The sequence below is a fragment of the Oryctolagus cuniculus genome, chromosome 12, assembly GCF_051225735.1.
Source record: "Oryctolagus cuniculus isolate XC-2025 breed Fujian yellow rabbit chromosome 12, ASM5122573v1, whole genome shotgun sequence".
Taxonomy (NCBI): domain Eukaryota; kingdom Metazoa; phylum Chordata; class Mammalia; order Lagomorpha; family Leporidae; genus Oryctolagus; species Oryctolagus cuniculus.
The window spans coordinates 26370077-26391281 of NC_142878.1; the positions used below are offsets into that span (position 1 = coordinate 26370077).

Consider the following 21205-nt stretch of genomic DNA (forward strand, 5'->3'; position numbering starts at 1 on the left):
GAGTAAAATCTGAGACAGTGGGCCAATGACAGTCTCTCACTTAAGGAAATTCTAATGGATGTATTACTACAGGCAAAAGGAAAACAATGCCAAAGATCTGAAATGCAACAAGGAAGGGTATGGTAAGACATTAAAAAACATGTAGGTAAATATAAACATTTTAAAAAGTGATAAATTATTTTGATGTCCACCTTGAGAGGAAGAACAGGATAGTACTAACTAGGGAGAGGAGTGAGTAGACTTAAAATTTTCTGGGACCAGAGTTGTGGTGCAGTGGGTTAAGCCACCACCTGAAATGCCAGAATCCTACATGGGCACCAGTTCCAGTCCTGGCTGCTCTACTTCTGATCCAGCCCCCTGCTGATGCGCCTGGGAAAGCAGCAGAAGATGGCCCAAGTGCTTGGCACCCTATCACCCATAAGGGAAACCTGTATGGAGTTCCAGGCTCCTGGATTTGGCCTGGCCCAGCCTTTGTTGTGGCCATTTAGGGGGTGAACCAGCAGATGGAAGATCTCTCTGCCATTTCTTCTCTCTCTGTAACTCTGCCTGTCAAAAAACAATTTTTTTTTTCTCTTAAGGGACTTGAACTATATGGGAAGACACTGTTTAGCTTTGAATACTATTAAGTGTTCATAAAGTGTTCATGTTGAAATAAGGCGGCTACCAGCTAACTAAAAGAAAATAATGATTTCTATAAAAGCAAAGAGAAAAAAAAAAACAGAAAAGAAACAAACAAAAAAGTTCTCAAACAACTCTTAATTCATATGCACACAAAAAGGTAGCCCAAAAATGCAATATATAGTGCCACAGGCAGAAACTAACAAATCAACAGCTGGAGTGAGAGATTTTAATTCCAGTTGTGTAATTTCAGAACAAGAAATCAAAATAACAATAAAAACACAGGAGATTTTAAACAATACCATTAGCAAGACTGATAAAAGTAATACATAAAACACATTTCATCCAACAATTGTAACATATGTTCCTTGAGAAGGTATGGTATACTTATGAAAACTGACCACAGGCTAGTCCCTAAAGAAAGCCTAAATGGATCAGTTGTTTTGAGTGGAACACAAATAAAGCTAGAAATTAGTAACAGAAAGATAACTGTAAGAATACCAAACACTTAGAAATTTAAAATATTTTCCTACACAATTTACAGGTCAAATAAAAAATGAAAATGGGGTGGGCCCTTGTAGCTCTATTTGTTGCCTGGAACCTCCAGGCCGAGCAGCATGACGTCTGCTTTGGAAAACTACAAAAACTGACCTGTAGCTGTTATTACTTCTGAAGGGCCAGTGACTGTGGGGACACAGAAAGGCTTTGACCAGACCATTAATCTGATTTTGGATGAAAGCCATGAACGAGTAATTCATCTCCACATAGGGAAAACAAGTGGTACTGGGGTTGTACCTTGTAAGAGGTGACAATGTTGCGTTCATTAAAGAAATTGATGAAGAGACAGATTCAGCACTTGATTTGGGGAACATTTGAGCAGAACCTCTGAACGCTGTAGCACACTGAGGAAGAACTACATACACTGGACTCTAAATCTTTGTAAGGAAACGGATTATTTTGAGGATGGTGGGAGTGTGGAATTTTTATGAACATGTAATTGTGATTCATTGTAACATGCAAATTCAAATATTTCTACCTTAATTGATTTTTTTTTTTTTGCTTAAGTCATGTTTTGGTAGCTTGGTTTTATTTTTGTATTAAATACCGTGAAAATCTAATGGTAACTTTGAAAACTTTTGGAAAGAAATTGGTACTTTCTGAAATTTTAATTGAAATTTATGGAAAACTGGTTGAAAAGAGAACTTTGCCATGAAGCATTCAGGCAGAATTGATGGTTTAGGATGTAACTTTCTCTGTTTTTTTGAAAGTCACAGAAGTGTAAATTGTATACAGTTATCTGAACTTTAGACATTTATCTGTACAGCACTGGTGATGCTTTGCCACTGCTTAGAGGCTCAGGTAAAAATGTGTGCAGTTCAGAAAAAGCAAAATGCTAACAAAGTTTTAATGCTTTTGGGGACCCAGAACTGAGAGTTGAATATTAAGGATGATTAGGAAAGACAGGATTGAGGAGGAAGATATTTTTAGAATCCTTGGATGCCCAATAAGTGAGATATGGAAGTAATATGAACATATTGTTGACTTTTTTTTCTTATTTGACATGTAGAGTTATAGACAGGGAGAGGGAGAGACAGAAAGGTTTTCCTTCCGTTGGTTCCCTCCCAAATGGCCGCTACGGCCAGTGCTGCGCCCATCCGAAGCCAGGAGCCAGGTGCTTCCTCCTGGTCTCCCATGTGGGTGCAGGGGCCCAAGCACATGGACCATCCTCCACCGCCCTCCCGGGCCACAGCAGAGAGCTGGACTGGAAGAGAAGCAACCGGGACTAGAACTGGTGCCCATGTGGGATGCCGTTGCCGCAGGCGGATTAACCAAGTGAGCCAGAGTGCCGGCCCCATATTGTTGGCTTTTTATGAACAGTATGTGACTTGAAGAAATTGATTCTATGTAGTTTTAAAAACCTTTATAGGCCGGCGCCGCGGCTCACTAGGCTAATCCTCCACCTGTGGCGCCGGTACCCCAGGTTCTAGTCCCAGTTGCTCCTCTTCCAGTCCAGCTCTCTGCTGTGGAGAACAGGAGGAAGCACCTGGCTCCTGGCTTCGGACTGGCACAGCTCCATCCGTTATGACCATTTGGGGGGTGAACAATGGAAGGAAGACCTTTCTCTCTCTCTCACTGTCTAACTCTGCCTGTCAAAAAAAAAAAAAAAGCCTTCATAGCTTTTAACTTTTAATACTCAGAGAGTTTGGGACCTGCGTCATGGCATAGCAGGTAAAGCTGCCACTTGTGACACTGGCATCCTATATGGGCTGCGCTTCTTATCCAGCTCCCTGCTAATGGCCTGGGAAAAGCAACAGAAGATGGCCCAAATGTTTGGGCTCTGCCATCCAAGTGGGAGACCAGGATGGAGTTCCTGGCTCCTGACTATAGCCTGGGGCAGCCCTGACCACTGTGGCCATCTGGGGAGCAAACCAGCAGATGGAAGAGACCTCTCTCTTTCTCTCTAATACCCATCCCCATCCCATAATTGACTTTCAAATTTAAAAAACTGGGGAGTTTCTAATGCTAAAGGAATTGTTTATAAATGTGTGTAAATAAACTTTACATTTACATCGAAAACAAGTGAAAACGAAAAGTATAAAATATGTAGAATTGGGGCTGGCGCTATGGCGCAGCATGTGAAAGCCCCAGCTGCAGTGCCGGCATCCCATATGGGCACCAGTTCAAGTCCCAGCTGCTCCACTTATGATCCAGCTCTGTGCTACGGCCTGGGAAGGCAGTAGATGATGGCCCAAGTGCTTGGGGCCCTGCACCCATGTGGGAGACCCAGAAGAAGCTCCTGGCTCCTGGCTTTGGATTGGCTCAGCTCTAGCCGTTGCGGCCATTTGGAGAGTGAGTCAGCTGATGGAAGACCTCTCTCAACCTGGCCCAGCTGGCTTTAGTCTGGCCCAGTATGATATATTATAACCCCAGCCCTGGCACTTAAATGCATTTAGGAAGCAAACCAGCAAAGGGAAGATCTCTTATTCTCTTATCTTCTCTGCCAGTCTTTGTGCTTCTCTCTGTGTGTGTGTGTGTGTCTTTCAAATAAAAACAAATAAATTTAAAAAACAAAAAATCAGAAATCCAGAAAAAAATACTTGAAGGTTATAGTTAAGAAGGCACTTAGAAGAAGAAAATTTATAGCCTTAAATACTTACATCAACAAATCAAAAATTGAGTGGCTCAGTACAAATATCCAAGGAAACAAACAAGTAGCCCGGCCCACCTAACCACCCACACCCTGGGAAGCTGCTGAGTATCTTTTCCGAGTGGCTACAGCTACTGAAGCCCCTGGGAAGCAATTGGAATGCCTCACCCACTCTCTTGTGGCTCTGAGAAACAGCTGAGCAGCCTCTTTTCAGAAGCACAACCTACTCATGTCCTGAGAAGAAGATACTTGACCCTAACAAACCACCTGCAGCCCAGGAGGCCCCCAGAGGCCATGTAAAGCTCTGCACGCTGCCCTTAACCAAGGCATGGGCAGGTGTCCATCTGAGAAGGGTGCTGCAGCCTGGCCTCTGTCCAGTCCTCAGACACTGACGAGCACTCCATCCTGCTACCAGGCATGCTGTGCTGCACCTACTTGGTGCCCTTACACAACCCACATCCACAGTCAGGTGTGTACCATGCCCAGAGATGCCAGCAAACCTGCCCCAAGAAATGGCACTGAATCCCAGCTGGTGGTGCAATTTCACAAATCCTACAGCCCAGGCCACTGAAGACACTGGCACACACTGGCCAACACTGTTACAGCTGAAGGTGGTACAGGGACACTACACTAGAACTCCTACTTGGAGTCAACCAATGGAGCACACTCACCCAACACCCCAGAACACCAATCTGCCAGATGTACATCAGGAAGCATGAGGAACAAGGCAACAGGATCCCTCCAAATCGCACAGTAGCTCTCTAGCAATGGACCACAGAAAAACGGAAACTAGTGAACTGCCTGAGAACTCAAAATAATGATTTTTAAGGGAACTTCATGAGACACAAGAGGGTATAATGGAGAATTCAATGACATTAAGAAAACAATTAATGATGTGAATGAGAAATTCAGCTAAAAAGATACAGATCACAAAAAGAACCAATCAAATGTTGGAGGTAAAGAACTCAATAAATGAAATAAAAAACACAGTTGAGAACCTCAACAGCAGAACTGGACAGGTAGAAGAAAGAGTTTCTGGCCGGCGCCACGGCTCACAGGCTAATCCTCCACCTTGCGGCGCCGGCACACCAGGTTCTAGTCCCGGTCGGGGCGCCGTTTTCTGTCCCGGTTGCCCCTCTTCCAGGCCAGCTCTCTGCTGTGGCCAGGGAGTGTAGTGGAGGATGGCCCAAGTGCTTGGGCCCTGCACCCCATGGGAGACCAGGATAAGTACCTGGCTCCTGCCATCGGATCAGCGTGGTGCGCCGGCCGCAGCGCGCAGGCCATGGCGGCCATTGGGGGGTGAACCAATGGCAAAGGAAGACCTTTCTCTCTGTTTCTCTCTCTCACTGTCCACTCTGCATGTCAAAAAAAAAATAATAATAATAAAAAAGAAGAAAGAGTTTCTGAGCTTGAAGACAGGTCAACCTAGTCAGACAAAAAATAACCCTTTAAAATCAAGGGAAAAAAAAAGAAAGAAAAAAAGAAAGAATAAAGAAAGACTTCAAGACCTGTGGGACAACACTAAGGGAGCAATGTTTGTACTGTGAACATCCCAGAAGGAGAAGAGAGGGGAAAGGCACAGAAAACCAACCAGGGAAATAATTCCTGAAATCTTTCCAAATCTTGGGAGAGATATGGACATCCAGCTACAGGAAGGGCAAAGGACCCCAACAGACTAAAACTAACCAAGATCCTCTGCAAAGTGTATTATATAAAAACTGTCAAAAGTGCAAGGCAAAGAGACAATTCAAAAAAACAGCAAAGGAAAAGCATCAAGTCACTTACAAGAGAATCCCCATTATACCAATGTCAGGGGTTGGGACAGAAATAGTAAGCTACAGGGCAGTCTTTTGGCATGGTGTTTAAGACACCACTCAAGATGCTTTACATGCATGGGTTCAAGTTTCAGATCTGCTCCCAATTCCAGCTTCCTGCTAATGCATGTCCTCAAAGGCAGAACATGTGAATCCAAAACAATACAGCTTTTAAATTTTAAAGTATTCAGTAAACGACCGCTGAGTTTTTTCTGTTGCCAATAGCCAACTGCTTTCCCAATAATGCAGAATTCACACCTTTCAAGAATTTTAAATATGGCAATATTTATAAATATGTGGTTTGGAGGAACTGTTGAAATTTTCTTTCATTCTCTTCAGGATAGACTCAACAAGTTATTTGTAGTTGTGATTGTGTTTACTTCAATTTCAGAATATAGTAGCTATTTTAAAGATTAACTGTTTGGTCTCATTGAAGCCAACAAAGAACTAGCTGCTGCATTTTTTCTTCGCTGATAAATAAAATACTTACAGAAAAAAATTTAGTTACATCTGGAGGAAGATTTTAAAAATGAATTTAATTCGGCCGGCGCCGCGGCTCACTAGGCTAATCCTCCGCCTAGCGGCGCCGGCACACCGGGTTCTAGTCCCGGTTGGGGCGCCGGATTCTGTCCCGGTTGCCCCTCTTCCAGGCCAGCTCTCTGCTGTGGCCAGGGAGTGCAGTGGAGGATGGCCCAGGTGCTTGGGCCCTGCACCCCATGGGAGACCAGGAAAAGCACCTGGCTCCTGGCTCCTGCCATCGGATCAGCGCGGTGCGCCGGCCGCAGGCGCGCCGGCCGCGGCGGCCATTGGAGGGTGAACCAACGGCAAAGGAAGACCTTTCTCTCTGTCTCTCTCTCACTGTCCACTCTGCCTGTCAAAAAAAAAAAAAATGAATTTAATTCCTTTAATACACTTGGGATTTTCAAAATTTTTTCCATCTCAGTTTTCTGAATTTGTGTTGTTGAATTTGTGTTGTATTTCATGTTAAGTTACCAACACTGTTGGAAAGAAAATTATTTAACATCCTTAACAAATTAAAAGTAGAGCTACCCTATGATTCAGCACTCCCATAACTAGGTATATATCCAAAAAGAGAAGAAATTAGTATGTCAAAGAAACACCTGCACCACCACATTATTATAGCACTCTGCACAATAGCCAAGATGTAAAATCTGTCTAAGTGCTCATCCAGAAATAAAATAAAGAATATGTTGGGGGCTGGTGCTGTGGCATAGTGGGTTAAGCTGCTGCCTTCAATGCCAACATCCAATATGGGCACCAGTTCAAGTCCCAGCTGCTCCATTTTGGATCCAGCTCCCTGCTAATGTGTCTGGGAAAACAGTGCTTGGGCCCCTGTACCCAGGTGGGAGACCTGGAAGAAGCTCCTGTCTTCAGCCTGGCTCAGCCCTGGCTGTTGTGACCATTTGGACAGTAAACCAATGGATGGAAGATCTCTCTCTCTGTAACTCTTTCAAATAAATTTAAATACATATATTAATAATAATAAAAAAGAATATGCGGTGGGCCGGTGCCATGGCTCACTTGGTTGATCCTCCACCTGCAGCGCCAGCATCCCATATGGGCGCTGGGTTCTAGTCACGGTTGCTCCTCTTCCAGTCCAGCTCTCTGTTGTGGCCCGGGAAGGCAGTAGAGGATGGCCCAAGTGCTTGGGCTCTGCATCCGCATGGGATACCAGAAGGAAGTACCCGGCTCTTGGCTTCGGATAGGCACAGCACACCGGCCATAGCGGCCATTTGGGGGGTGAACCAACGGAAGGAAGACCTTTCTCTCTGTCTCTCTCTCTCTCACTGTCTAACTCTGCCTGTCAAATAAAAAAAAAATGTGGCATACACACACACACACACACACACACACACACACCACAGAATACTATTCAGCCATAAAAAATGATAAAATGGCCCTAGGGGTTGTGAGCATTTGGGAAATGAACCAGCAGTTGGAAGATCCTTCTGGGGGCCAGTGCTGTGGTGTAGAGGATTAAAGCCGTGGCCTGCAGCACCGGCATCCTATATGGGTGCCAGTTCAAGTATCAGCTCCTCCACTTCTGATCTAGCTCCCTGTGAATGCTGCCTGGGAAAGCAGCGGAGGATGCCCCAATAAGTCTAAGTACTCATCCAGAAATAAAATAAAGAATATGTTGGGGGCTGCTGCACCCATGGGGAGACCCAGAAGTTGTTTCTGGCTTCTAGCTTTGGATCCACTTAACTCCAGCTGTTACATCCATTTGGGGAGTAAACCTGCGGATGAAAGAGCTCTCTATCTATCTCTATCTGTAATTCTTTCAAATAAATAAAATAAATCTTTTTATTAAAAACAAAGACTTTTCTGTCTGCCTTCAAAATAAATTTAAAAAAATTTTAAAGATGAAATACTGTCATCTGTGGATCAGATGAACTTAAAGGACATTATGTTAGGTTAAGCACAGAAAGTTAAATATGGCATGCTCTCACTCCTCTATGGATTATTGGAAAAAAAAAAGAAGTTGATCTCATGAAAGTTGAGAGGTTGGAAAGGGGAGGGGAGTAGAAGGGAAAAGGTTATTTAACCGCTTCAATGTCACAGTTAAATGGAGCAAGTTCTGGTGTTCCATTGTGCAATAGGGTGATTACAGTTAACCATAGCAAATTTCAAAATAGCCAAAGGGGAGATTTCTAATGTTATTCACCATGAATACATTATTTTTGAGGTGATGAATATACCTAATTGCTCTCAGTTGATCATCATGCAATGTGCATGCATGTATATCAAAATGTATAATTATGTACCAATCAAAAATCAAATGAGGGGGCAGTGTCTGCTGGAATGGTTCAGACGTGAACTGGGCCACCCACACCCCATCTCTCAGTGCCTGGATTTCAGTCCTGGGACTGCTCTCAATTCTAGCTTCCTACTAATGAGGCAGCCAATGATGGTTCAAGCACTTGGGTCCCTGCCACCCATGTATATGATGAGGTTCCTGGCACTTGTCTTTGGCCTGGTCCTGACTTAGCTGTCACAGTCACTTGAAGAGTAAACAGCAGATGGAAAATGTCTTCTGTTTCTATTTCTCTGTTTATCTCTGACTTTAAAATACATAAAAACAATAAAAATAAAATAGAGGGTGATGTTAGCCTGGTGATTCAGACTCTCACGTCCCACATTGGAGAACCTAGGTTCAATCCCCAGCTCCAGTTTCTTCTTCTTCTTCTTCTTCTTCTTCTTCTTCTTCTTCTTTTTTTTTTTTTTAAGATTTATGTCTGAAAGGCAGTGTTACCAAGAGAGAGGCAAAGAAAGAGACAGATCTTTGATATGCTGGTTCAATTCCTAAATGGCTGCAATGGTTGGAACTGGGATAGCACAAAGCCAGGGGCCATCTTTTGCTGGGACCTGAATGGGAAGTACAACACTGGAACTTGAACTAGCATAAAAGCAAAACATCCTAAAGAAAACATCAAATTTCATGGTTAAATGTTGAAAACAATCCCTTGAAATTATGAACCATAAAAATGGCTCCTATTTAACATTGTACTTCAGGTCCACCCGTATAGTAAAGAAAAGTAAGTGAAAAGGAATAAAGGTGAAAATGGAAGACACAAAACTCACCATTGGCAGATTACACGTCTACCTATGCAGAAAATAAGGAAATTAACAGATAATTTATGAGAATAGAAGTTGAGATAGTTTTCAGAATAAAAAATAATTCGAAAGTAAACTGTGTTTCAAACCACAATCAGATGCTCCACTTCTGATCAAGCACCCTGCTGATGGCCTGGGAAAGCAGTGGAAGATGGCACAACTGCTTGGGTCCCTGCACCTATGTGGGAGACCCGGAGGAAGCTCCTGGCTTCTGGCTTCAGATCAGCCCAGCTCCAGCTGTTGTGGCCATTTGGAGAGTGAACCAGAGGATGGAAGACCTCTCTCTCTGTCTCACCTTATGTCTACAACTCTGCCTCTCAAATAAATAAATCTTTAAAAAAAAAAAAAAAAAGAACCACAAGCTAGCGGCCGGTACTGTGGCATTATGGGTAAAGCCACCTCCTATGACATTGGCATCTCATATGGTCGCAGGGTTCAAGTTCTTGCTGTTCTACTTCTGATCCAGCTCCATGCTAATGTGCCTGGAGGAGTGGAAGGGGACCCAAGTACTTGCAGCCATATGACATGCAGCCATGTGACAGACCTGGAAGAAACTTCTCACTCCTGGCTCCGGTTGGGCTCAGCTACGGCCATTGTGGCCATTTAGGGAGTGAACTAGCAGATGAAAAATCATTCTTTCTCTCTCATTTACTGTGCCTTTCAAATAAATAAATAAATTTTAAAAAAATCATATGGAAACAGAAAAGACCCTGAACAGCCAAAGCAAAACCTTTTCTTTGTTTGTTTTGTTTTTTTGACAGGCAGAGTAGGCAGTGAGACAGAGAGAGAGACAGAGAGAAAGGTCTTCCTTTTTTCCGTTGGTTCACCCCACAATGGCCACTGTGCTGATCCGAAGCCAGGAGCCAGGTACTTCTCCTGGTCTCCCATGCAGGTGCAGGGCCCAAGTACTCGGGCCATCCTCCACTGCACTCCCGGGCCACAGCAGAGAGCTGGCCTGGAAGAGGGGCAACCGGGACAGAATCTGGTGCCCCGACCGGGACTAGAACCCGGTGTGCCGGCGCCGCAGGCAGAGGATTAGCCCAAAGCAATCTTTAACAGCATCTAGAGATATCACAACACCAGAATTTTAAGACAAACTATACAACTATTGTATCAAACAGCACAGCAAATAGAACAGAAAAGAAACCCCAGAATAAATCCATATACCTGCAACAAACTTGACAAAAGTGCTAGACCCACTCCATGGAGAAAGGGCAGTCCCTTTATTAAATGGTTCCGAGGAAACTGAATCTCTATACATAGAAGTTTGGAACAAGTTCCCTTTCACCCTGTACAAAGATCAACTCAAGGGGTAGGTGTTTGGCACAGAGGTTAAGATGCTGCTTGAGGAGCTGGCACCCCATATCAGAGCACCTGGGGTCGAGTTCCAGCTTTTCTTCTGTCTCAGCTTCTTGCTGGGAGGCAGCAGGTCATGGCTCAAGTACTTGGGTCCCTGCCACCGGCATGGGAGACCAGGATTGAGTTCCAGCCTTCTGGCTTTGTCCTGGCCTGGTCCTAACTGTTGCAGTGACCTGGGGGTGAAGTAGCAGACAGAAGTGCATGCTCTCTCTCTCAGTCTTTGAAATAAAATTTTTTTTTAAAAAGCAATGATTGTGTTTTTTAAAGAACCAACTCAAAATGGATAAATACAAGACCTGAAATTAGGAAACTACTGGGGGAAAACACTTCAAGACATTGGCATAGGCAACAATTTTTTGGCTAAGACACACACACACACAAAAACACACATAACAAAAGCAAAAGCAGGAATGTGGGATTTTATCAAACTAAGAGCTTTCTGCACAGCAGATAAAACCAACAGAGTGGGGGCCGGCGCTGTGGTGCAGCGGGTTAAAGCCCTGGCCTGAAGCGCCAGCATCCCATGTGGGTGCCGGTTCTAGTCCCCGCTGCTCCTCTTCCAATCCAGCTCTCTGCTATGGCATGGGATAGCAGTAGAAGATGGCCCAAGTCTCTGGGCCCCTGCACCTGTGTGGGAGACCCGGAAGAAGCTCCTGGCTCCTGGCTTCGGATTGGCTCAGCTCCGGCCGTTGCAGTCATCTGGGGAGTGAACCAGCAAATGGAAGATCCTTCTCTCTAACTCTACCTCTCTCTGTAACTCTGTCTTTCAAATAAAATAAAATGAATAAATAAGAAAGAGTGAGAGAGTGAGAGAGAGAGAGAGAAACCAACAGAGTGAGGAGACTGCCAATAGAACGGAAGAAAATATTTGTAAACTACTCATCTAATAAAGGGTTAATATCCAGAATATGAGAGAAACTCAGAAAATATAACAAAAATCCAGCTAAGAAATGGGCAAGAGGAGCAGACGTGTGGTGCAGCGGGTTAGGCTGCTGTCTGTGACACCCACATCTCATCCACTTTGAGTCCTGGCACCTCCATTTCTGATTCAGCTTCCTACTAATGCACCCTGGGAGACCGCAGCTGATGGCTCAAGTGCTGGGACACTTGCTGCCCACATGAGCGAGCTGGATGGAATTCTGGGCTCTTGGTTTTGGTTTAACCCAGTCCTGGTTACTGCAAACATTTGTAAAGTGAATCAGTGGATGGAAAAACCAATCTCTCTGTCTCTCTGTCTGTCTCTGTCTCTCTTTCAGGCAGATGAAAATAAATATTGAAAAAAGAAAGAGGGGCATACGTTGTGGCATAGCTAGTAAAGCATGCAGTTCCGGCATCCCATATGGGTGCTGGTTCAAGTCCCAGCTGCTCCACTTCTGAACCAGCTCTCCGCTATGGCCTGGGAAAGCAGTGGAAGATGGTCCAAGTCCTTGGGCCCCTGTACCTGCGTGGAAGACCGGGAAGAAGCTCTTGGCTCTTGGCTTTGGATAGGCCCAGTTCCACCCGTTGCAGCATTTGGGGAGTGAACCAGCAGATGGAAGATCTCTCTCTCTCTGCCTCTGTGTAACTCTGCCTTTCAAATAAATAAATCTTAAAAAGAAAGAAAGAAGGCCAAAGAGGAATATATGTTAAGTCGCTGCTTGGGATACCCACATCCCTGAGCTTGAACTGCAGCTCAGCTTCTGATTCTAGCTTCCTGCTAATTCATACCCTGGGAGGCTCCTGGTTTTGGTCTGGCTCAGCCCTTGGCGTTGTGGGCACTTGGGGGAGTGAACCAGCGGATGGAGGATCTCTCTGCTTTTCAATTAAACAAAGTAAATAAACTAAAAAGAAACTTTTTTAAAGAACAGTTTTTAAAAATGGGCGGTGCCTGCGGCTTTATGATGCCAGCATGCTACACTGAAGTGCCGCTTCTTGTCTCAGCCAGTTCTTTCTCATTGAGCTCCCAAATGATGCACCTTGGAAAGCAGCGGAGGATGGACCTCCATGGAAGTCCCAGATGGAATTCCAGGCCACTGGCTTTGGCCTGACCCAACCTTAGTATTGTGGCCATTTAGGAAGTGAACTAACAGATCCAAGATTTTTCTGTTGGTCTTCCTCTCTCTTTCTGTCACTCTGCCTTTCAAGCAAGCAAACAAAAAAAATAAATAATTCTTTGTAAAAAATCAGCAAAGCACCTCAGTAGATACTTTTCAAAAGAAACACAAATGGCCAACAATCACATGAAAAAATGCTCAGTGTTGCCATCATCAGAGAAATGCAAATAAAAACAGCAGTAAGATATCGTCTCACTTCCAGTTAAGGCTATAAACAAAAAGACAGAAAATAAACGCTGGCAAAGCCCTGTAGTAAGGGAACCCTAATACACTGCTGGTGGGAAGTAAATTAGTAAAGCCATTTTGGAAAACAGTTTTGAGTTTCCTCAAAAAACTAAAAATAGAGCAACCATATGACCTAGTTACCCTACTTTCGGAAATATATCCAAAAGAAATGAAGGCAGCAAAGGAAAGAGACACCTGCACTCTCATGTTTATTGAAGCACTACTCACAGTAGCTGAGCTATGGAATCAACCCAGATCTCTGTCAGCGTATGAATGGATAAAGAATAAGTGGTACATACACAACAGAATATTATTCAGCCATGAAAAAGAACAAAACCCAATATCTCCACAAAATGGATGGAACAGGAAATCATTGTGCCAAATGAAATAAGCCAGACTCTGGAAGACAAATATTGTGACAAATATATGGTGATGTTAAAAAAACAAAATTTATACAGTTAAAAAATATGAATGTTTTATTATTTATCCTCTTCACTTTTAAATACTATTATGCCCCTCTTTCCTCAATTTTTGATGCTTGTTTTGAATTCCGCTTATGTACTACTAATATGTATACCTCTGCTTTCTTTATGAAAAATAAAGTTTTCCCCTGGTTAAAAAAATAGTAAAAATTAAAATATAAAAAAGCAAACAAACCTAAGAAAAAGCTAGTGAACACATGATCCATTAAAAACAACTACCAAACTTCACTGAATTACCTCAAAAAGTGCTGAATAAGTGGAGAGAGATACTGTATAGCTGGTTAGCAGACTGAATTTCACAGCATGTCAATCACTCCCAAATGATCTAAAGATTGAATATGGTAACAAATAAAACTCAAATAAGGAATTTTATAGAATTTGGTAATCCGATGGCAAATTTATACTAAAGGTACCATGCTATGGCAAGCAATTTGGTGTTTTTTTTGAAAAGATAAATGTAGAATAAGCATGTGACCTAGCAATTCTACCAGCAGGCACTTGAAGACTGAAAACAGGGATTCAGATTCCCGAATGCCGATGTCCACAGAGGCATTACTACAACAGACAGAAGGTGGGAACAACCAAAACGTTCGTGAACAACTGAACAGACTGAACAAATAGACATGGTACATATCTAAGATGTATTACCACTCAGTCATAACAAAGTGTGAAGTTCTGATACATACCACAACATGGGCAAATCTTGAAAAATTATGCTCAATGAAATAATTAGACACAATGGGACAACTACTGTACAATTCTACTCACAACACACCTAGAATAAGACAAATTCATAGAGATGCAAATAAATCAGCAGAAGGCAGAGACCCACGGGGAGGAGGAATGCAAGGTATTACATGATGGCTATGGAATTTCTACTGGGATTAGTGAAAAATCTTGGAAATTATAGTGGTTATGGTTGCACAACATTGTGAATGTAAAGACTGACACTTACATACATAAATCTGGTTAAAATGGCAAGTTTCAGGTTTTACATAACTTGCAATACAAATATTTATACACACACATGTACACAAAAGAATGAATGGCCCAAATAACCAAAGTGTTCCTGAAGAACAAGAACAAGACGGAGTGGGGACGGGCTTTCACTTCCTAACATTTCTTTTCATTCCCAAGGTGGGGCTGTGTCACGAGAACAAAAAGAGAGACCACCTGAACAGAAAAAGAACTTAGAAGGGATCACGCACCCTCAAAAACTCAAAGTCTGGCGGAATGCAGGTGAAGCAACCATGCACCCTCAAAAACTCGATGTGTGACGGAACGCAGGTGAGTAAGGAAAGGAGTGGATAAATGATAAGAGGACAAGTGGTTATCCATTTGGAGAACAGAATGAAACTAAACACCTATTTTAGGCCAACCAACTAGATAAACAAAAACCTCAGATTTAAAAGATGTAAATATGGACGGTAAAACTGACAAACGTTTAGAAGAAAATATTGGAGACCTTAAAACCTCGACACAGGGAAAGATTTCTTAAACAATGCAGAAAGCACAAAACAGTAAGGAAAAGATTGAAGGTATATTAAAATTAGTGACTTCAGTTCAGCCAAAGAATGATCAAGGAAGTACAAAGACAAGTTACAAACTGAAAAAAAGACACATTCAACTTACACAACTGTATATTTAAAGAATCCATACAAGTTAGTAAAAAAAATACAAGATAATATAGAAAAATGAGCAAAAGATACAATCATTTTCACAAAGACAAAACACAAATAGCCCATAAAATTATGAAAAGGCATTCAACTTTATCAGTAATCAGGAAAAAAAAAACACAATGAAATATCATGTCACTATCATTGGCAAAAACATTTAAGGCCAGATGGTACCAAACCTTGACAAGGATATGGAGCAAGGAAGTGGCTGGTGGTCTTACTAATTGAAGCAATTATTTTTGACAATAGTCCAACATCTCCAAGTAAATTTGGAGACCCAAATAACAAGCAACCCAGCATTCTGTACCTTGGTATACGCCCTAGAGAAAGACTTTCCCTTGTGCACGGTTCAATAGGAGGCATGCTGTTAGGGACGCTCATTGCACCACTGATTGTAAGAATTTGCCAATGGTGGAATGGATAAATTAATCTCAGCAAATTCACGTAACAGAATGCTATACCAGATACACACCAAGTGAATGAAGGCAGGGATGATTTTCAGTCTTTAACAACTGGGCAGCACACAGGCACTGGCCAATCAGGATGAACCCCAGGCAACAACTGCAACAGCCTGACATATAGATGTATGATTTGATAAGCAATGGATGGAGAGAAAAACTAAAGTAATAAAAGAATTAAGTTGTGAAAGAAAACATGCTATGACCCCAAAACCAAGAAACACATTGTTTAGCAATATATGTTTGGTAAACTTCTAACGAAGAGAGTGCTTAACAGAGAAGGGGAGAACTGGTGGGAGTGGGAGTGAACAGCAAGCAGGAAGGAAGCTTCTGCGTACTGGTTGTAGTCTTTGTAGTCTTTTTTTTTTTTTTTTTTTTTTTTTTTGCCAGGTAGAGCTATAGACAGAGAGAGAAAGAGAGAGGTCTTCCTTCCATTGGTTCACCCCCCAAATGGCCGCTAGACATTTACCTTTAAATGATATTTATTCTACATGCTCTTTTGCACATTTGTTTCCAATTTTAAAATTAAGTGAATAAACTGTTAAGAAATGACTAAGCAGCTCAAAGAATCACTAGGAAGGCTGGAGGGCCAGAGGCTGAATTATGGTCCCTGTGCCACAGAACAGTCAGCAGTCACCGGCGAGCACCACATGCAGCCTGCAGCACTGCCTTGCACACCAAAATTCTATCGTAGAGTACGAATCCTGTACAGGTCTCCGTTTTTAAACATCTTCATTCCTAAATCCAAATCTAGTACAGATTTCTCTCAACAACAGAGTCCAAGCCGCTTGTCAAAACCTAGCTGCAAGTGAGGCTGGAAACCTGGTCTTCCCATTCAAGTTCTTTTTATTGGATACTTACTCCTAATTATAACCAATTCTAGACACTAAGGATACAAGAGAACAAACTACCTATAGAATTTACCTTCCATGGGAGTGGTAGGAGGCAGTGTGACAACTAAAATAAATAGCCAGACAAGACTCACTCATGAGGGAACACCACAAATACAGAAAGGAGGTTCCAACTCTGACATGAAACAAGAATGATAAATGTCTCCCGTGGGACATACCATTTATGAATATATAAAGGCAAACAATTAGCTTAAAGAAGATACACACTGGTAAACCTCTGTTACCCAATTTTTTACTCCCATTACCACTGTTTTAGTAATTCATTTCCCTATGCTGTCCACCCCAATTTTTTTTGGGGGGGGGGACAGGCAGAGTTAGTGCAGTGAGAGAGAGAGACAGAGAGAAAGGTCTTCCTTCTGTTGGTTCACTCCCCAAATGGCTGCTATGGCTGGTGCTGCGCCGATCCGAAGCCAGGAGCCAGGTGCTTCTCCTGGTCTCCCATGCGGGTGCAGGGCCCAAGCACTTGGGCCATCCTCCACTGTCTTCCAGGGCCACAGCAGAGAGCTGGACTGGAAGAGGAGCAACCGGGACAGAACTGGCGCCCCAAATGGGACTAGAACTCAGAGTACTGGCGCTGCAGGCAGAGGATTAGCCTAGTGAGCCGCAGAGCCAGCCCCCAAAATTTTTTAAATTTTGCAAATTAGACACAAAAAAATCTCACTCTCAGGTGCATTTTTTTGATTCACATCACACTTTTCTTTTGTAAACAGTTGTGCTGATCTATGTCCCATTTTCCGTGGAGACAATGATTTTTTATAGGATCTTGGCCTATCGGCTATGCTACAAATATCTTCCCACTGTCTTCTCATTTTGTGGTGTTTAAAAACCAGTTTTGAATCTTTTCAAAGTTCATCTTGCAACCTTTTCCTTTATAGTATTTTCCCCAAACCAGATTTCTTTTTCTAGTTCAAGATTTCCTAAGTCATGTGTTCTCTTCCAGTATTGTACGGCTTATTCTTCTATACCTTAAAGCTTCAGTCCTAAGATCCCAGGAATATCTTCATTCAGCGATCCTAGGATCATTCATTTCATAAATCAGTATTTCTCCAAGCTTAAAATTCTATCCCTTACGTACAAAATACACTTATAAGCTTGGATGTTCATGTAATTTCTTGCTGATTCTATCATGCTCTCTCTACTTGTATCACGACCAGTAGTTTAGTTATTATGGAATCATGTTTTAACATCTGATACATATGCTGCTCTTTTCAAACATTTTCTCAATTGATCCTTCTTTAAGTCCATCCATATTCACTACAGAAATACATAGTATACATTACAGAAAATACACAGTACTTTCCACAAGGAAAAGTTCAGAGCAAAATGTAGTATTATGGAAATAATTGTATTATGGAAATAAAACCGTTCAAATACTTAAGGCTGTGAGAGAAAAACAGACCATCTGTGAACTTGCTAAGCCGCTGAGCTGGCCCTTCAACATCTGGGAAAACTCACCTAACTCTCACGCTTCCTAGTGGCAGAACTGTCGTGAACTTCAGTAATGTTAAAAGGATACACAGCAGATCCAGACTATTCTGGCATCAACCAGAATCTGCCACTTGCCTTTGGCAGTTCTCTCTAGAAGCGGGGCTATTTTCAGATACAATGGACTTCAGAATGTGTCTGTCAACAGAGCAGTAGGCTATTTAGACATGAACATTTTAGGATTAACACACGCCATGTTAAATGAAGAGGAAAATCACGACTGGAAGAAGCCAATCTTTATTCTTTACCACGGCCGCTGGAACCTCCAGGTTGCAGGGCCCCTGGCTGTCTTTGGTTCTGAAGGGTCCTACTTTTCCACAGGATGTGCCTTGTCTTCATTTTTACCTCCCACACTTCCTTTCCTTCCACTAGGCCTCAGGCACTAACTGCTGATGATCCCTGGCATTTAAACAGCAGAAGACTCAGGACCTAAATCTTGTACTTCCCAGGGCTGGCCTTACAGCACATCCTCTGATTAGATCAGGGGACGGCAGGGTGTTTCAGATCAGTAGCTGTCACCTAAAGAACTGGAATCTTATCAGTTATACAACTGTCAAGATTAAAATGACTTGTGAAATATTCAGGTATTTCATTTATGGTCCCCAAATAAATATGCACTGATATGAGACATTTCATTTATGGGCTCAAATCCAATCCACACAGACACAGATGGGGGACATTATAGATTACTGTTTAAATCCTTTTCTCCCACTTAATTATTACAGTATTAGGAATGATATAGGAAGTGTGACACCTCTGTATCTTGAAGTGGCAGAATTCAAAAACAGTCAACATATTTCTTACGCCCACCATCATCATTCTATCTAGATTATTTTTTCCCCAAGAGCAAATAGTGAAAATATTTTATCTAGCTCTCTGCTATGGCCTGGGAAAGCAGTGGAAGATGGCCCAAGCGCTTGGGCCCCTGCACCCACGTGGGAGACCCAGAAGAAGCTCCTGGATCCTTGCTTGGGATTGGTGCAGCTCTGACCATTGCGGCCATCTGGGGAGTGAACCAGTGGATGGAAAACCTCTCTTTGTTTCTGCCTCTCTCTGTGACTCTTTCAAATAAATAAAAATAATTCTTTAAAAAAAAAAATCAAATGACCATGAAAATGACTCTCACTGATTCATCGTCCTCATTTATAGAATGAGGATATCACCTACCTCCCAGGGTGATAGGATTACTCAAACTAAGGGAGATGAGTACCTAGTATAAGCCAGGTATAGTAAGCACTGAGATTAGCACTAATTTTCCCATCCTGATACTGCACTAAATTAAGAACACACACACAAAACCAACCAGGATCTGAGGCTTCTTCAACACACATAGTATGTACTTTATTTCAACGTGGGGAAGTCGTAGTACAGCTCCGTCACAACAGATTCGGAACACAAGTCACAAGTAATAGTTTCAGTGGCTACTTTCTAAAACCTGCCAACTCGGGAGGCTGGCATACAATACTGACTTGTTTTCCAGCCGTAGGATGCTTCTATGATCCTACGATGCTTCAAACAAAAACACACGCGTTCAAACCTCCACTGTAATGTTAAGCCATTACACCCTATAGTGGCGCTAATGCGGGAACTTCGAGGCTCAAGGAAACAAACAAAAAAATCGTTAACGATCCACTAGCAAAGAAATGCCACTAAAAATAGCTTAGAAATACTTAAACGCTTCGGTGATTTCGGTATTTTATTTCGGATCCCGCACAAGATAATTATTACAGCACTCTGTCCTCAGCTCCGCTTAAGTCTGCACCGGGAGATTTTAAAGACGACAATTAATCGCGCTTAACTGACTGTCGGGCCAGCGGGGGTTACTGGACAGCTCGGGGGGTGGGCGCAGGGTCGCAGGAGCCCCCGGAACACCGGCTTGAGGGCTCCCACAGCGGAAGCAACGGCGGGGCGGCGGCGGCCCTGGAGCGGCAGGGACAGCGGCGGGAGGCGGAGCGGCCGGCGGGGCGCGGGGGGCGCCGGACCCCGGCCCGAGACGCGCCCCCGCCTCGGAGCGGCTGTGGGCGGGCGCTCGGCGTCCACTCAGGCCCCCGCCGGGCGGGCGGGCCCCGGCGCGAGTCCGCCCCGTCCCGCCTCTTCCCCTTACCACATAGCCCCCCCACACGTAGAGGAAGTTTCCGTCCACCACGGCGCAGTGGCCGCTGCGCTCCTCGGCCACGCAGAACAGCCGCGAGTCCGCCATCCGCGCCGTCGCTCGCTCGCCGGCCACTGGGCGCGCCGCAGCCCCTGCCCGCGGCGCGGCCTCTCCTCGCGTCCCGGCCCCTACACGCACAAACGGAACGCGCCGAGGGTCGAGATTGGTGGGAAGGCGGAGCCAGTGCGTCTGCGCCGTGCCGCGGCCGCTCGCCGGGGAAGCGGAGCCGGGCGCCCTGGCGCCGAGAGGCGGCGGGGTTGTGGGGGTGGTGGGGGGAGATGGCGCCGGGGCTTGAACCCCTGCCACCTGCTTGGGAGTTGGGGGTGGAGTCTGTTAGCCTAGTGAGGGGCTCCTGTCTCCTTCCCAGTGACCAGGATGGCAAGCTACGCCCCTTTTCCTCGCATTCCTTGGAAACGGATCGGCCAAGAAGTCCCTGTGTTCCTACTTTTGCAGTGTCTCGAACGTGTCCCGTTCTCTCCACGCCCATGGCCGACGCCCCCACTTGAGACCCCAATGCCTCCAGCCGGTAGTGATTGTGTTCTGTTCTACAGCAGGGCGACTGGAGTTCACAAAAACGTATGCTTCAAGATAGCGAGGAGAGGGTTGTAATGTTTTCACCACGAGGAACTAACAGATGTGTGAGCTGATGCCCATTCCCCTAATTCGATCGTTCACAACACACTTGTGGCCCATGGGGTTACATTTCCTGTGTCTTCTGATCGGTTATACGCGTCGTTAAAGCAGACCTACTGGGTTTTGTGTTCAGGGATAGGTCCACAGCATGAAGCACAGGTGCATGCCAGGTATTCAGTACTTAGTGAAAGTTGTGGTTAACTAGAGAAGATGAGATTCTGAACCAAAGGCTGTGACCCTGGAGATGAAGCTGAGAGACTGAGAGACGCATAGAATAAACAAGGTGTAGACCATCAGCCCTTCACCTTGGGGTGGGTGGATTTGGGAACTCCAGAGCAGCCTTCCGACCCGTGAGGACGATGTATGTGTGTGTGCCCTTGTCTCACAGGGAAGACTGTGAGCGCTCCTCAGATTTGTGGGGCAAGGGAGGAGAAGTCAAGGTGACTTCGGGAGGGGTGATAAGTTCCTTTAGGGGCGTATTGAATTGGCGTTGAAGCCCAAGGGACAAAGGAGCT

The 21205-nt window shown here is 44.1% G+C and overlaps 1 protein-coding gene and 1 pseudogene across 13 annotated transcripts in view; one reads left to right on the top strand and one right to left on the bottom strand.

Moving 5' to 3' along the window:
* KLHDC1 (kelch domain containing 1) overlaps positions 1 to 20732 on the bottom strand; it is a 77870-nt gene extending 57138 nt beyond the window's left edge. For 12 of the 13 annotated variants that reach the window (XM_089309277.1, XM_089309272.1, XM_089309268.1 and 9 more), the window contains exon 1: positions 20010 to 20732. In XM_089309277.1, coding sequence (XP_089165403.1) covers positions 20010 to 20105 — 96 coding nt within the window. In that variant the 5' untranslated portion in view covers positions 20106 to 20732. The remainder of the gene's footprint in view (positions 1 to 20009) is intronic. The other variant, XM_089309275.1, reaches the window with a different exon arrangement.
* LOC127483825 (U6 snRNA-associated Sm-like protein LSm8 pseudogene) lies at positions 1236 to 1668 on the top strand (annotated as a pseudogene).
* Positions 20733 to 21205: the final 473 nt, after the last annotated feature.